We start from the raw sequence: 14,346 nt of genomic DNA, 5'->3' as shown, positions 1-14,346 counted from the left end.
GCGGCGGGGCGCGGAGAGAAACGCGGTGCCTCCTTTCCCTCCAGCCAGGCACCATCGAACAGGCCGTCAATGAGATCCGCCTGGTCGTCATGCCCAGCGAGGACGGGGAGGTGCAGAGCGTGTGGCTGCTGACAGAGTAGGTACCGGCCCCCGGAGGCAGCACGGCCCAGCTCCCGGTCGTTGTTGTTTGAGTTCTTCCTCCCTGCCGGCTCCGGGCGGGACCGCGCCTGTTTGCAGCGCCCCACGCCGCTGGTCAAACGTTTCACCTCCCGCTCGCTCTCGGCGACCCCGGCCCTGTCCCCGCGCTGCTCCCGTGGCCTGCGATGTGCTGCTGAGGCTACACAGCAGCAAACGTGCTTGGATCGGGCTTTAAACCGGTTTAGTTTAGGACCAGCACTGAACTTCCACTTTTTTTGAAGCCCAGGTCTGAATTAAAGGGTCGTTTGTGCTGGCGTAGACTCAGTTGGATTAAACAAGGTGCAGGCTAAAAGACTGCTGCTACCTCCAGTGCATGATAGGTGATGGGCAAGACCAAAACATTCTGCTGCGTGCGCTGTGTTCTTGTGAGCAAGGAGAACTGGCCATGATTCCCTGCCCCCGGGCATTTCACAGAGCATGACCTGTCAACACACCTGTGCTGTGCTCGCTTGATAAGATCATGCTGTCTCATGCCCAGTTTTGTAAGCGCTGCAGTTAAAGCCCAGCCTAAAAGATTAGATTATTTACAATAAAGGGAGGGTGCAGTTTCAGTTTAGTGGGCTTCACCTGAACAGCATCACTAAAAGTTATTTTATGCTGCAAGCAACAGAGATTTCTTCGGGCATCCTATCTTTTAATGGATCAACTGCATGGTTGGGATAGAATAAAACAAGCTTTTGGATGCTAGACGTTAGTCTTCCGGTCCCCGATTAAACCTTGGAGCGAAAAGAAAACAGAGACCAACATGCATTTAAGCAGTGGTTATAATAAACAGTAGAAGTCTAAGGACGTAGTATTCCTACAGCAAAGGATAAAAGCACAACGTCTACTCTAGATTGCTTCAGTGGACTAGATACTAAAGAACAAAAAACGAGGCGCTAAGGTAGTTCAGTACCGAGGCAGCTTTTTATCCTGTATTTTACAGACATGTTCCACAGTCCCTGGTACCTGAGTAAAGCTGACAGTAAGCTTTAAGAGACTCCTTTGACATTTATTGAAGTTGTTGATGATCCTTCTTTTAATTTTAATTTTTAAAGCATTGTTACAAACTACTCGTTCATCTTAAGCCTTTTTCTGGATCTTGATAACTAGTTGTTTTCTAATAGATTTGTTTTATTCTCAGTGTATTGCAGTATACCCCCAGTAACAAACTCTGACCAACTCTAATCTTATCTTTCTGCTGTGGAATATACTTCTTAAATTCTTGCAGTGACTGGTGTGTATTTGTCAGGCTATTAAGTGGTTTTTCCTGAAAGTTGTTACCTAAAAACAAATGAAGTTGAATCCCTTGCTTGTTATCTGATCAGGATTGATCACTGGAATAATGAAAAGGAGCGCCTGGTTCTTATCACCGACTGGTCTCTTCTGATCTGTAAATATGACTTCATCAACCTGCAGTGTGAGCAAGTGACTAGAATATCGCTTAATGCAGTTGATACAATTTCTGTTGGAGAGTTTGAGTTCCCACCTAAATCGCTGAATAAGTAAGTTCTGATTTGCTGGGTCTGATACTGCTAACATTAAAGCTTTCAGTCTTCTTATCATAAATCACATATTATCAACTTTGTTAGCTTTCAGATTTCTGAAAAAGTTACAAACTTTTTTTTTGGAATCTATGTATTACTGAAATTGCTGTGGGAGATCAGTAAGGAAGTTGTCATTGAGATGGTTATCAGATAGACTTAAATTATTATCTTACTCTTGCAGTACTTTTTTAAAATAAAGTTGCAATTGTTATTAGGGAAACAAGCTCCTAGTGCCTAAACTCAACTGGTTTATAATAGTGCTACCTTAACTTGCTTGTGAATAGGCCTTGTTATACTGAGCACTGCCGTTACCACAGCCCACACTTTATGTACCTTATGCTTTATGGCACTTCAGTGTACATCTTGATGTCTAGGTTCTAATAAACTTAAACTTTTTGCAACATTCAATATTAAAATCTTTGCTTACCATGAAAGCTGAACAATGAAGATGTTTATAATACTGATAATTGTCTTGAGATCAGCTGCTGCTATCAAACAAACTTAAATCCTAAAAATGCACTTTTAGTTTTCTCAGATATTGCATTTTTAATCAGTAAACTTGGTGTGAAAATTTAAGTGCTACATCATCAAGTGTATTGTCTTTGAATTTTAGGCGAGAAGGTATTGGTATTCGAATTCAATGGGATAAGCAAAGCCGTGCCTCCTTCATAAACAGATGGAATCCATGGTCCAAAAACGTGCCATATGCTACTTTTACGGAACATCCAATGGCAGATGCTGATGAGAAGATTGCATCACTTTGCCAAGTAAGGAAATAATCTGTGTTGTACCAGCTATGACAAGATAAACAGAGTAGGTTGGATATAGTTGTACCCTTTGCAAAAATCAAAGGACTTGTACTCAGCTAAGTAGAAGGCACAAAACTAGTTAAAGCATATAGGTTAAAAACTTCTCTGTTCCCCATTCACTTAACGTTGTGCTGCTACTTAGCTATTGCATTTTTGGTAACTCTCCTATTAAATCTCCACCTCCTTTTCACTACACTAACAACCTACACACACCTTTGAAGCCAAAAGGAGAGGAAAATATTTTTCTGCGGCACCAGAAATCTAATCTCTTTTGAGTTTTAACTAGACAGGTGCCCAGGTTTTACCTAGAGTAGTTGTAGCCCATGGTTCCAAAACATTTGTGGTAGATCAGTAGGTACAAGACAAAGAAATCCTCCCATATATCAGTCTCTTCTTTAGTTTAGTGGTTTTAGACAACTTTTCTTCAGAGGGTTTTGGAGTAAAGAGCTGGAACTTTTCCAAGCTGTAGCACAGAGAGCATTTAACATTGTATAACAGCTGAAGCTCTTTAAATCTGTTGCAAAAATCTTTTGGTAGGCATTAATAAAGGTCTAGTTTGAAACAACAGCATCATTAAAGGTTAAAGGCAAGAATATGGATTTGATTGTAGCTTGCACCTCCCTTACAACTACAGCTCACTTGCTAATTAATGGTGGCTTGCATTTCAGTTGCGAAGTCCCTCTTGTAAAATTATGCTTTGGTAGAGAACTAATGGGAAAGTGTCAAGTGATGCAGTCATAATTAATAAGGTCTTTACATTTTTTTTTCAGTTGGAAAACTTTAAGACTCAATTAATCCAAGCAGTGAAGAAAGCCCATAAAGAGTGTCCACTGCCAGGAAGAGCTAATGGAGTACTAGTCCTGGAGCGGCCTCTTCTCATTGAAACTTATGTGGGATTGATGTCCTTCATCAACAATGAAGCCAAACTTGGCTATTCCATGACAAGAGGCAAAATTGGATTTTAAATTCACAGTATTTAATCTATGCCAAGGAGAAGTGATTTCAAGCTAGTATCAAGGTGGGAGTTTATCATGTAGCAGATTACTCCAGGGCAACAAAAGAAAAAAGCATATAAACAGAAAAGGGATTGGCTAGCTGTAAAATGAGCAGTTAACAGAAATCACTTTACTGTTATAAAGATCACTAGAATCTTCAGTCAAATAGACCTCAGGTGGTCACAAGCTAATTGCATTCTTGTACTTACTGGTTCATATGGAGGTTTAGTGAGCTGTGATATTTTCTCTTCCATTTCTAGCTATACCCCTTTTCCCTGATAAATGTAAAACTTGTACTCCCTATATTACTATCCAACATAGTTGCATGTTCATACCATATTATAATTGTATCATGTAAATCCATAGCTGTTAAATCATGTCACTGTGTTTTGAGACTACTCATGAGGAGGTAGTAAATCTAGATTATATAATAGTCTCAGAAAGTGGGCTAATTCAAGCATGAAGTCTTCTTAAGCCTTCATTCGTTACCTAACCAATGTGTTGGCAAATTTGGTCAAAGCTGAACCCTTACATCTTCTCATTACCAGAATTGAACTGTTGCTCTGTGAACTGAAACGTATGGATTTGGAGTGATTTTTACTAGCCTTTAAAAAAAACAGCTATATCCGAATGTGTTGTAAGTTGTAGATTCCTCCTTTATGCGTTTCACTGTAGCCACCTCCCATAAGAAATTTTGAATGCATGACACCCACACCTTCCACTCAAAAGCTTGTAGGGTCTTTGCCTTCATGTAACATTCTGCCCAATTGAAACCACAGTTATTTTAATTTTTTTTAAATCTCCATCAATTAGTTTTGTCTTGACCAAACGTATTATTAGAAACACTCGGTTAGACAATAGGGCTGTGCAAAATTTCACCGGCTGTTTTGTTTCTACTTGTTTCAAACTCAAAACAGCAAAATTGAAACGAAGCAAAGGGCTTCAAAACAACTTCCAAACAAAATTCCAAAGTTCAAGCTGGGTTTGCCTGCAGGGAAACAAAATAAGGAGAGGGAGGGGGAAGGACTGCTCTTGTTGACTATGTAGCTGGCCAGTGACTGTGATCCTTCCGAGGTCCCTTCCAATCCCAGTGCTCTGGAGGAGGGATGGAAAAACAGCATAAAAGGCAGCATTGTTTGAACTGGCCTGCTTTCTGCCTTGGAGTCTGACAGTTACTGAGCTGTGTCTTCCAGCAGCTCAGGCACATTAGACAACGAAGGCTACTATTAACATTGATTTGAATGATTTCCTACTTGCTAGCCCAGCCAGTGGGATTCCACAATACTGTTTGCTTTCTTCCAGACCCTTTTATTTTATTATTATATTCATTAATTGATTATTTTCAATTTTGTAATTATATTAGATATTACACTATAGAATCTATATAGGAAGGGAGATACATTTATGTATTTGTATAACAACAAGACGCTATGAAACACACCATGAAGCGTGGTGGAAAAGCAGCTGGCAAGTCTTCAGGGAGGGGCAGAAGAGGGGGTAGAGGGAGAGGTGTAAGTTCCCCCCCACCCAAACTGAGACGCAGCATCTTTCCTACAACTAACAGGGATGAGGTTTCCAGAAGCAGCAAGGAGAGAGGAGTAGTGTCAGTGCCACTGCCTGTGCCTGGGACTGCATCCCCTCCAAGGGCACCACCCATAACTCCCCCCACCACCATGACTAGCAGTACCAGCATGACAGTCTCTTCTACTCCCATTTCACTTCCCATGCTGAGCCTTCCAGTGGCAGAGGAAGAGCTAGAGCTAGATGTGGATCTGAGTGCCATAGCAAAGGAAATATTGGGGAAGGAGGGGGAATCAGCTGAGTTTGTGCTCCACACCCCTCAAGTTTCCCCTAAAGCCAGGTCTCCTTCCCCAGAAGGCACTTTGGAGGAGGCTGAGGTAGAGGTTGCGGCGGCAAGCAGCTCAGCTGAGTGTGCTCCTCCTGTTGCTGGGCCTCTGCCTGCTGAGGAGGGGGGAAGTGCAGCATCCGCACATGCACCCATGCCTCAAAAGCGAGTGGGTAGTGTGGTCTGGGATCATTTTGAGCTGGCGGATGATCCCACGTATGCTATCTGCCTGCACTGCAGAGCCAAAACCAGCCGGGGCAAGGGAACAAAACACATGAGCACCACAGGGATGCTGATGCATCTCCGCAGGCACCACCCCCTTGCCCTTGCTTCTCAGCCTGGCACCAGCGGGAGCATGCCCGAAGGGAAGTCACCCTCTCACTCCAAAACCCCTGTCTCCCCAAAGCAGAGGCAGGCCACCGTGGAACAGTGGGGGAAAGGCAGACAGAAAGGGGGGTGCATTGCAAGGGCAAGCGAGATCACCCAGAGCATTGGGGAGATGCTTGCTGTCGATGTACAGCCCTTCTCCTTAGTTGAGCGGCCAGGGTTCAGGCGGCTCATGGCACTCTTAGCCCCATCCTACCAAGTGCCCACACACACCACTTTCAGCAGGACAGTGGTGCCCTCCCTGTATGAGGCATGCAAGGAGCACTTGAGGGAGGAGCTGCGCAAGGCAGGTCCGCAGGTGGCCTTACACTTCACCTCAGGCATCTGGAGCAGCCGGGGTGATCACGCCTACCTCTCCCTCACAGGACACTGGCATGACAAGTCAGGCCGTCGGTGGGCTCTCCTTCAAGCTGAGGTGATGGATGAGTCCCACACGGCAACCGAGATCATGGGGGCCATGAACCACTTGATGCAGGAGTGGCTCGTTGGGCAGGGTGAGCTCACCCGCGGGTTCATGGTCACTGACAATGAGACCAATATGGTCAAGGCAGTCCATGATGCCAACTTTGTTGGCATCTGCTGTGTGGCACACAAGTTCCACCTCACTGTCAGGGATGCCTTGGAGGGAGACAGGGCTGCCGGTGACGGTGCCAGCCCCACCAGCAAACTCATTTCCAAATGCAGGAAGGTGGCAGGCTACTTCCACCGGAGTGTCAAGGGGGGCAAGATGTTGCGGGACAAACAAGCAGAGCTGAACATCCCACAGCACAAAATCATGCAGGATGTGGAGACTCGGTGGAACTCCACATACCTGATGCTCGAGAGGCTGATGGAGCAACAGAAGGCCATCCATGAGATGGCCTTGCTCGGGGAGATTGGGATCAGCGGCCCCTTTAACAGAGCTGAGTGGGATACCATCTCCCAGATCTTGGTGGTCCTCAAGCCCTTCCTTGAGGCCACCGAGACCCTCAGTGCTAGTGATGCTCTCCTTAGCCAGGTGATTCCCACTGTGAAGGAACTTCAAAGCCAAATGGAGAGCTTCCAGGGGATCAGTGTTCCTGGCTGGGGCAAGCCGCTGTCACCAGACGTCCAAGCACTGGTGAGGCGGCTGAAGGAGGGCATCAGGAAACGGCTTGATCCCTTGCAGTCCAGTACGGTTCATGTGCTGGCCGCCATGTGTGACCCGAGGGTGAAGGGCAGCGTATGCAGCAGCCAAAGCCTGAATCAGTGGACGGAGGTGCTGGTGAAGAGAGTCAGGGAGGCAGAACAGCGGAGGCAGGGGGATGTGGAAGAGGGGGATCCACTGTCCCATGCTAGTATGCCATCCCCCAGCCAGTCTCCTCCACCACCACAGGTGCTGCCAATGTGGGCCAAAGGCATGGCTTCCATGGTGGGGTCCAGAGGCACCAGACCCCACCATCAGGCAGGTAGCACTCAGGCCTTGGTGGCTACCTATCTTGCTGAGGATGTGGAGCCACTACTGTGTGACCCCCTGGCCTACTGGGCAAGCCGCAGCCAGATGTGGCCAGATCTGGCCACAGTTGCCTGCGAACACCTGTCCTGTCCACCGACCAGTGTTCCGAGTGAGAGGGTGTTCAGCATTGCTGAGGATGTAGTGACACCCCACCACCCCTGCTTGGATCCTGGTTTGGTGGAGCAGCTGGTGTTCCTCAAGGTGAACCTCCCGCTGCTGGGGTTCCCCAAGCTCCAGGTGCAGACAGAGTGAATGCCACCCTCCTCCTTCCATCTGTACCCATTTCCTTTTTTCATTTACTATTCCTTCCATCCAGGAACAGCACACAGACACACCAACTGCAGGTGCTTCCTCAGCCTGACAAAGGTTTTTTCAACCCAAAAGCTTGCTACGATGCATTTCTGTAGCTAACTATTCAGTCCGTCTCCTAAAAGATACCAGCTTAGATTGACCCAAAGGAAAGGACCTTGTCTGCCAGTGCCATGTCCTTAGACCAACACCCCTAGCACCTGACCAGAAGGATGCAGGGCCCTGGGCACATCTAAGCCCCAGGGCTGGAGTTGCCAGGCAGAGTTCTCTGGCAGCTGCTGGAGAAGCAGCTCCTGCAGGAAAGGAAAGAAAGGCTCTAGTCTCTGACAGTTTGGCTGCCTGAGATGCTGCTAATGTTACTGTACTGCTCACTAAGTTATTACCTATTGTCATTTAAAGTGGTGGACCAGACTGAGGCTGTAGGGGAGGAGGCAACCTCATTACAGCACACTACCTTGTGTAGAGGCCATAGTACTAGTGAGGGCGCACCTTAACACACACAGTGTTACCCATGTCACAAGTTTTGCTTCTCAGCAGCTTGATGCGCAGTTTCCCAGACACCCCTGCACCTATCTCCTTGAAAGCTGGCAGGCTTCATGGCCTCAGAAGGGGCTACCATCCCTGCAAGTTTCATCCGAATCAGGCAGGAAATGATAAAATTATAGGCACTTTCATTCTTCCCTGTTATAGCCTATGTGCAAAATGTCAAAACAGCATCAAAAGAGTTTCAACGAAACAGAACAGCGGTTTCGAAACAAAACAGAACTCAAAATGGAAGTGTCCCATTGAAATGTAAGCTGAAACAAAATGGTGCTGTTTTGCACAGCCCTATTAGACAACATCGAAGTAGGGTTTATTTGCAACTTGCAAGGCCACAGCTGCTGGAGAGGCAGGGAAATTTTAGTCATAACAACGTATCTCAATCTGGATTTATTTAAATCTTCCACTTAAATTTTTGTAGGGCAGTACTACTGAAATGAGTAACTTCATCTGCAGAATACAGAGACAGTGAGACAAATAGCAGCATGAGATGACTATGACAAGCTTCTCTATGTATGAACTTATCACCAGAAGCATTTTTCTGCCACTAACATGCTAATTAAATGCTGTGCAGCAGCGGTATTGGCAGGTTTACTTTTTCTTGGTTTTTTGTTTGTTTTTTTTACCTTGAAATAAAGCGGATGTATGTTCATTCTTCAATTAAATTTTGTGTAAAAGGATTCTGGAATGCACCTGTATGTCTCTCCTCACTGTGGGTTCTTTTTTAAAATACTGGTCTAGCTTTTTGTTAATTTGGCAGTAAATTTAACTTTAAGAACCATTGCTTTTTATTTATTCTTTGGTGACAGGTGTAGTGGTTCTTGAAACTAAATGTAAATTGCACTAACCAATTAAACAGAACAAGGCCCAGGTGTAATTTGATGCATATGATGCTGGCATTATCAAGACACAATACTGTTGGACCTTCCTCCTAATAGTTGTATCCAATTTGATTCCTCATTTCTCAAATTCATTTCTAACAACAGCTGAGAACATCACTCCTCCTTTCACTACTAGCATAGTAATTGTTTCATCAACTCAAAAGAATAAAATAATGCATTTTAAGAGTGGCTTTTCAAAAAGGCAGCTCTTATTGAGAGCAGTATCAGTCTCCACAGAATAGTTCAGATTGGGCACAATCTGATGTTTTAGTCTACAGAAGCAAGCTGGTTATCACACCTGGTTTGATTAATAAAACATTCACAAAGTAAAATTATACTGTACAATATTCCACTCAGGCTTAGAGTAACAAATTCTGTAAGCATATTCAGCATCTAACAGCTATTTTCCTATCACTTATTTAATTCCAAGAGACCACTTTTCTCTTATGTCTCAACTGCTTACATAAAACATGCATGTTACTCTGTGCAGAAGAGCCAGAAAGGTTGTTTGAGATATGTTATTCATTAACCAATATCATTTTGCAGTGCGCTGTGTTACTAAGTCAAGATGTGAGCACAACAGTGAAATGCATTTCCACTTCCAACTCAAAACACTAGAATGAAAAAATATATACTTAGAGTAGGCTGGATTGATTTTATGCAGTTATCAAAATGTTTATTGAGATATATAAAATTAAATAATTTCTATACACAATATACAAACAACACAGTTTCACAAAGTATTTTTCTCGTCAAAAAGCTTAGAAGTTTTCATTATATTTTACTCCATTACTTCATTAAAATCCTGATGCCTTGTTTCCACCACTAGTACTTTGCAATTTAATTTTGAACAAGTCATTCAAGTAACAATCACAGTATTTTACAAGGGAGTTTTGTTTCCCGCCAAGTAAGATTTTAATGAGTTCAAAATATCTTCAGTTTGAAGACTGAGATTCTGCCCCATCTTCACTCCTCTAAGTCCAGCAGCACATTTTCCATAAATATCTATTTGCAGGATGGCTTTTCTACCCTTTACTGTAGTTATTTTACCTCCTCTCTTTCCAAGTAGCACACACAGAAGTTATCCTTACTCAAGAGTGCCATTGAGTCCCCACCAGAGTGCCAGCAAAGAGAAAGGACTTGGAAATCACCTGCACACACAAAAGAGAAGCAACTGAGCAAGGAATTCAGGCACACTAAAAAATCTTCAGGAATTTGAGCAGGATGAAATAGGATCATATTTCAAAACTGAACACGTGGATTAAGACCTGGCCCCTGGTATCTAACAAAGACCAAACAATTACAAATCTCCTCAATCTGCTAATATAAGGTACTTCCTATGCTAATTTGCTAATACTTTCATGGAAGTAAATTTAAAGTAGTTACCTTTTTAAAATGACCCATACAAAGACTAAGGTTTCTTAAAACAATTAGCAACATAGCATATCACTGAGTGCAAACGTTCTCAAAGACCTTGTAACTACGCATTTGGGGTTGATGTAAATGTATATGGGAACTTTAACTGCTTTTTAGCGTAGTAGCCATATTTTCTGTAGCTACTTTCAGTATCCATTAATTTGAGGTATCTAAAAATGCATTAGATGTTTAGCTGTCCTAATTTCAGCATCTGAAATACTGGAAAGCTACAGCTTCTATATTCAGCCAACCAGTATAAAAAGTAAGGCCTTTAAGTTCAGTTTAGGTATATCAGTAACTTAGCCATCATAGGCTACATCACCTTATATTTAGCTCTTCTTGTTATCTGGTTGTCCAGTTTCATTTAGAGTATATTATTTAAGGAAAGGCAATATGTACCTTTTCAGAAGTTCCAGACACTTCTAATCCATCACTTCAGTAACACTGTTTTGACCAAATCACCACATTAACAAATAAGTTTTGGGTGGTTGTTTTGGTTTTTTTTTTTACATGTAGTTGCAGCATAATTTCAAGCTGCCTTACCTTCCATTGGTACCTGCACTGACACGCATCCTGCTGGGGACCACAGGTACACTTTACTATTTCCAGTGCATATGCCAAGTCGAGGTTGCCGTGGGTCCCACTGAAATGAGTGAACGGTGCACAACTGCTCCAAGACTACGAACAACTTAAGCTTCTGAATGTCCCAGATCCAGATGGCATTAGGAGTATTATCTATCAAAATGGAAACGGTGCCAATACCATAAGAAAAAAAATGCAATATGCAGTGGCATTTCAATACCTGACTTTACATGTTTTCATTGAAATTCCTGATCTGAATTACCATTTACACCAGTGGCAGCATGGTGCACAGGGCATAAAAGTCTGTATTACTAACACGACTGATAAACAACCTTACAACCTGCCCTTACTGATCAGCCCCCAAATAATGATAAAAGATGCCAAAACCATAGATTGAAAGCCCTCTGCACACACCATTTATAGCACAGGTATACCAAGAGTGCAAGCTTACTCTCCAAATAGGCCTTAATCTGCCATTAAGGGAAACTGCAACTATGACAAAAGAGTAGTTCAGTTTATATTCTTGTCCTTAATTGTCTTTTCTAAAACTACTTATAATGATGCTATTATTGGTGGTTTCTGTCGCATGAACTTTTCTCAGCTAGTAACTGGATTAAAAGCTTCTCCCTCAGTTGATTCCATAAGAATTTTTCTCCATCAGTTGAGGTTAATTTTAATGAGTCTAGGAGCCCCCCCCAACTCCTCTTAGGGCCACAAATTTATATAGTCATATATAGGAACTTCAGCATTGCCAATAGAAAGAGCTATATGTTCAGTCCATCATCTCTGTATTTAAATAAGTAAACAATAAACAAGCCAGTGTTTTTAAAACTGCAGAACAGCTATATATATGCAAGGAGATATTCATTACAAACGAAGCCAGGGAAGATTGGTGTTTTACCCAGTATCTGCTACATTTATGTATATAGTACAATAATTTAAATATGAAGGTGTATAACAAGTTATCACCTGGTGCATAAGGCCAGGTGTTTGAGTTCATGTATCACCAAGGCAGCAGTTAATAGCTGATCCCTCGGTCTATCATTTTATGATGTGAAAACTCATGGGCTGAAGTCCTTTTATGTTTGTACAGTGTTAATTAAACACAATGCAGCCTCAGTCCTGACTCCAGCCTTGAGGTGCTACCATAATATAAATAGTTAATAGCTGTGATATTTACTTCTGAGATTATCTCCAGAGGGTAGATGGCAAGACCAAGAGATTTACCCTCTAAAATATAGCCCTCTGGGAACTAACCATTTTTAGTTGCCAGGAAGCAGTTATCAGGACTAAATGCCAGTGTTCCAATTCCAATTCTTGGATTTGCCCGATCAGCAACCGGTTTGATGTACTGTAAAGACATGGGCACCTGGGAAATGTTATCTAGAATTTGAAATAAGATCACTTTAACAAACAATTTCATGCAGACAAGGCACTGATACTTAAATCATACCAGCTAAGCATTCTAATCTCAAGTAAAAGAATAATATTTTGCATTTGATATCATTCCATAACAAGATCTCAAAATGTCTCCAAATGTTAGATCATTGTATTGCTCTGTATAGAAGAAAAAACTGAAGATACAAACAAGGCTGGGACAAAAGTAGAAAAAGAACCAAAATCACCCAACTTCCAATCCCACAATTTAACTCAGGGGTGTCAAACATACAATTTGTGGGCTGCATCCAGCCCACAGAGTCACTCTATCTGGCCCCCAGATCCCTTCCCCAGACCCACCATTGCCAGCAGACCCCCTCCTGTAACTGGCAGACCCCCCCACCTCTGGACTCGCTATCATCACCACATCCCTCACCGCTGCTGAACCTCCCACTGCTACCTCTGTGCCCTGTGTTGGATCTGGCCTGAAACAAAACCTGCAGCCCCAGGTGAGTTTGATACTCCTGAGTTAACTAATATTCCATATGATAAAACTTCATTACTTCTTTGCCTTGCAAGACTGTTAACTAGGTAATAACTATAAACTGCGCTGTGCACTTAGTATTTATCAGGGTGGATAAAAATCAGCAATTAAAACAAAAACTGATTATTTCATTTAAATCAGATTTGATTTAATTGTATTTTTTAAGACGCTTTAAAAATAAAATTATATAAAGATAGTTTTAATTTAAGGTATGTTAAAGCTCAAAGTTAGAACTTCTAATTATATACTATTTGAGACAATATAGTCGTAACCTTTTTAGAAATTTTATAAATAGGTCATAACAGGCCATGGACTATATTAGGGGCCCAATCTTATAGGGTTCCCAGAGGCTCCTCTATAGATTAGTAAAAATTAAAGCAAGCAACTCTACCCAATGGGACTCGGCGCTCAGTCTAGAAGATCCCATTAAGCTGCTCGATGATGCTTAGTTTCAGTTCTGAAACAGGATTTGTCTCTCCAGAGATCGTACAGGCAGACAAGGTTCTTTAGGTAGATGTGATATCTTTTATTAGACCAACTAAATAGTTGGAAAAATTGTTCTTTGCAAGCTTTCAGGCACAAATACCTTTCTTCAGGCACAGGGAGAGTTTGTCTCCAGAAAACATCCTTGTTAACAGAAGTATATGGAGATAAGAGTATATGAAGTATATGGAGATGTATATGAAGTATATGGAGATGTATATGAAGTATATGGAGATAAGAGATAACAAATGTGAGATTACCCACCACCCATCAGCCCTATTGTTTCTCTTCAAGTTTGTGAACACACAGTCAAGCCTTTACCTTTCTCTAAAAGTGCAAAGTTTCAAAAAGTTAAATGAATAAAGGACATCAAAACAACAAGAAAGCGCTTTTCGTAGAAAACAATGGTTACATCAAGGCTTCCTGGCCAGTGATTTAAATCAATTTACTTTAATCAAGTCAAATCCACCGTGGTATTTATGTTACCTGTTATGTGTTCTATAGCACTGATTAAAAAAAATATAAAAGATTTTACAGTCACCAGTACCATAATGTGCAACTTCTGCTTACATTTACTCGGCATACTGAAGAGAGAGCTGGCCAGTGCTCTGGTTGGAGGGAAAGAGAGTTTCTGTGTTTCTGCAGCTGCAGATTTCTCCACTTCCTTATAAACAATCTAAATAGAAACAAAAGACAGTTCCACAAAACAAGATTTGAAGCAGAGGTATTAAAAAATTATTAACATTTCACTCAAATCCAAGACTAAAGAACATTCATTTTAATTCACGCATTGTTTCTAAATGCATCTACCGTATTTTTCGGACCATAAAACGCACTTTTTCCCCCCCAAAAGTGGGGGGAAAACGAGGGTGCGTCTCATGGTCCGAAGGTGTGTGTCCCGGGGAGACGGGGCGGAGCTTGCCCGCGGAGGCGGCGGAGCCCGAGCGGGACACCCGCCGCTTATTTATGCCGTGTCCCG

The 14,346-nt window shown here is 42.6% G+C and overlaps 2 protein-coding genes across 2 annotated transcripts in view; one reads left to right on the top strand and one right to left on the bottom strand.

Annotated features, from left to right (window-relative positions):
- Window positions 1-6: 6 nt before the first annotated feature.
- TPRG1L (tumor protein p63 regulated 1 like) lies at window positions 7-4,155 on the top strand. Its single transcript, XM_019541246.1, has 4 exons — window positions 7-136; window positions 1,506-1,682; window positions 2,338-2,491; window positions 3,304-4,155. Exons 1-4 carry the CDS (start codon window positions 90-92, stop codon window positions 3,496-3,498), a joined length of 573 nt encoding a protein of 190 aa, XP_019396791.1. The 5' UTR covers window positions 7-89; the 3' UTR covers window positions 3,499-4,155.
- Window positions 4,156-8,458: 4,303 nt separating this feature from the next.
- WRAP73 (WD repeat containing, antisense to TP73) overlaps window positions 8,459-14,346 on the bottom strand; it is a 37,197-nt gene continuing 31,309 nt past the window's right edge. The window contains exons 9-12 of the mRNA XM_019541242.1: window positions 13,938-14,043; window positions 12,221-12,346; window positions 10,925-11,116; window positions 8,459-10,116 (exon numbers count right to left, since the gene is read on the bottom strand). Of these exons, the coding sequence (XP_019396787.1) occupies window positions 10,007-10,116; window positions 10,925-11,116; window positions 12,221-12,346; window positions 13,938-14,043 (534 nt within the window). The 3' untranslated portion in view covers window positions 8,459-10,006. The remainder of the gene's footprint in view (window positions 10,117-10,924; window positions 11,117-12,220; window positions 12,347-13,937; window positions 14,044-14,346) is intronic.

This window comes from Crocodylus porosus, unplaced genomic scaffold, assembly GCF_001723895.1.
Source record: "Crocodylus porosus isolate Cpor-Errol unplaced genomic scaffold, CroPor_comp1, whole genome shotgun sequence".
In the NCBI taxonomy this organism is placed as follows: Eukaryota; Metazoa; Chordata; order Crocodylia; family Crocodylidae; genus Crocodylus; species Crocodylus porosus.
The sequence above is the reverse complement of the archived record's forward strand: the minus strand, read 5'-3'. Positions and strand labels throughout refer to the sequence as shown.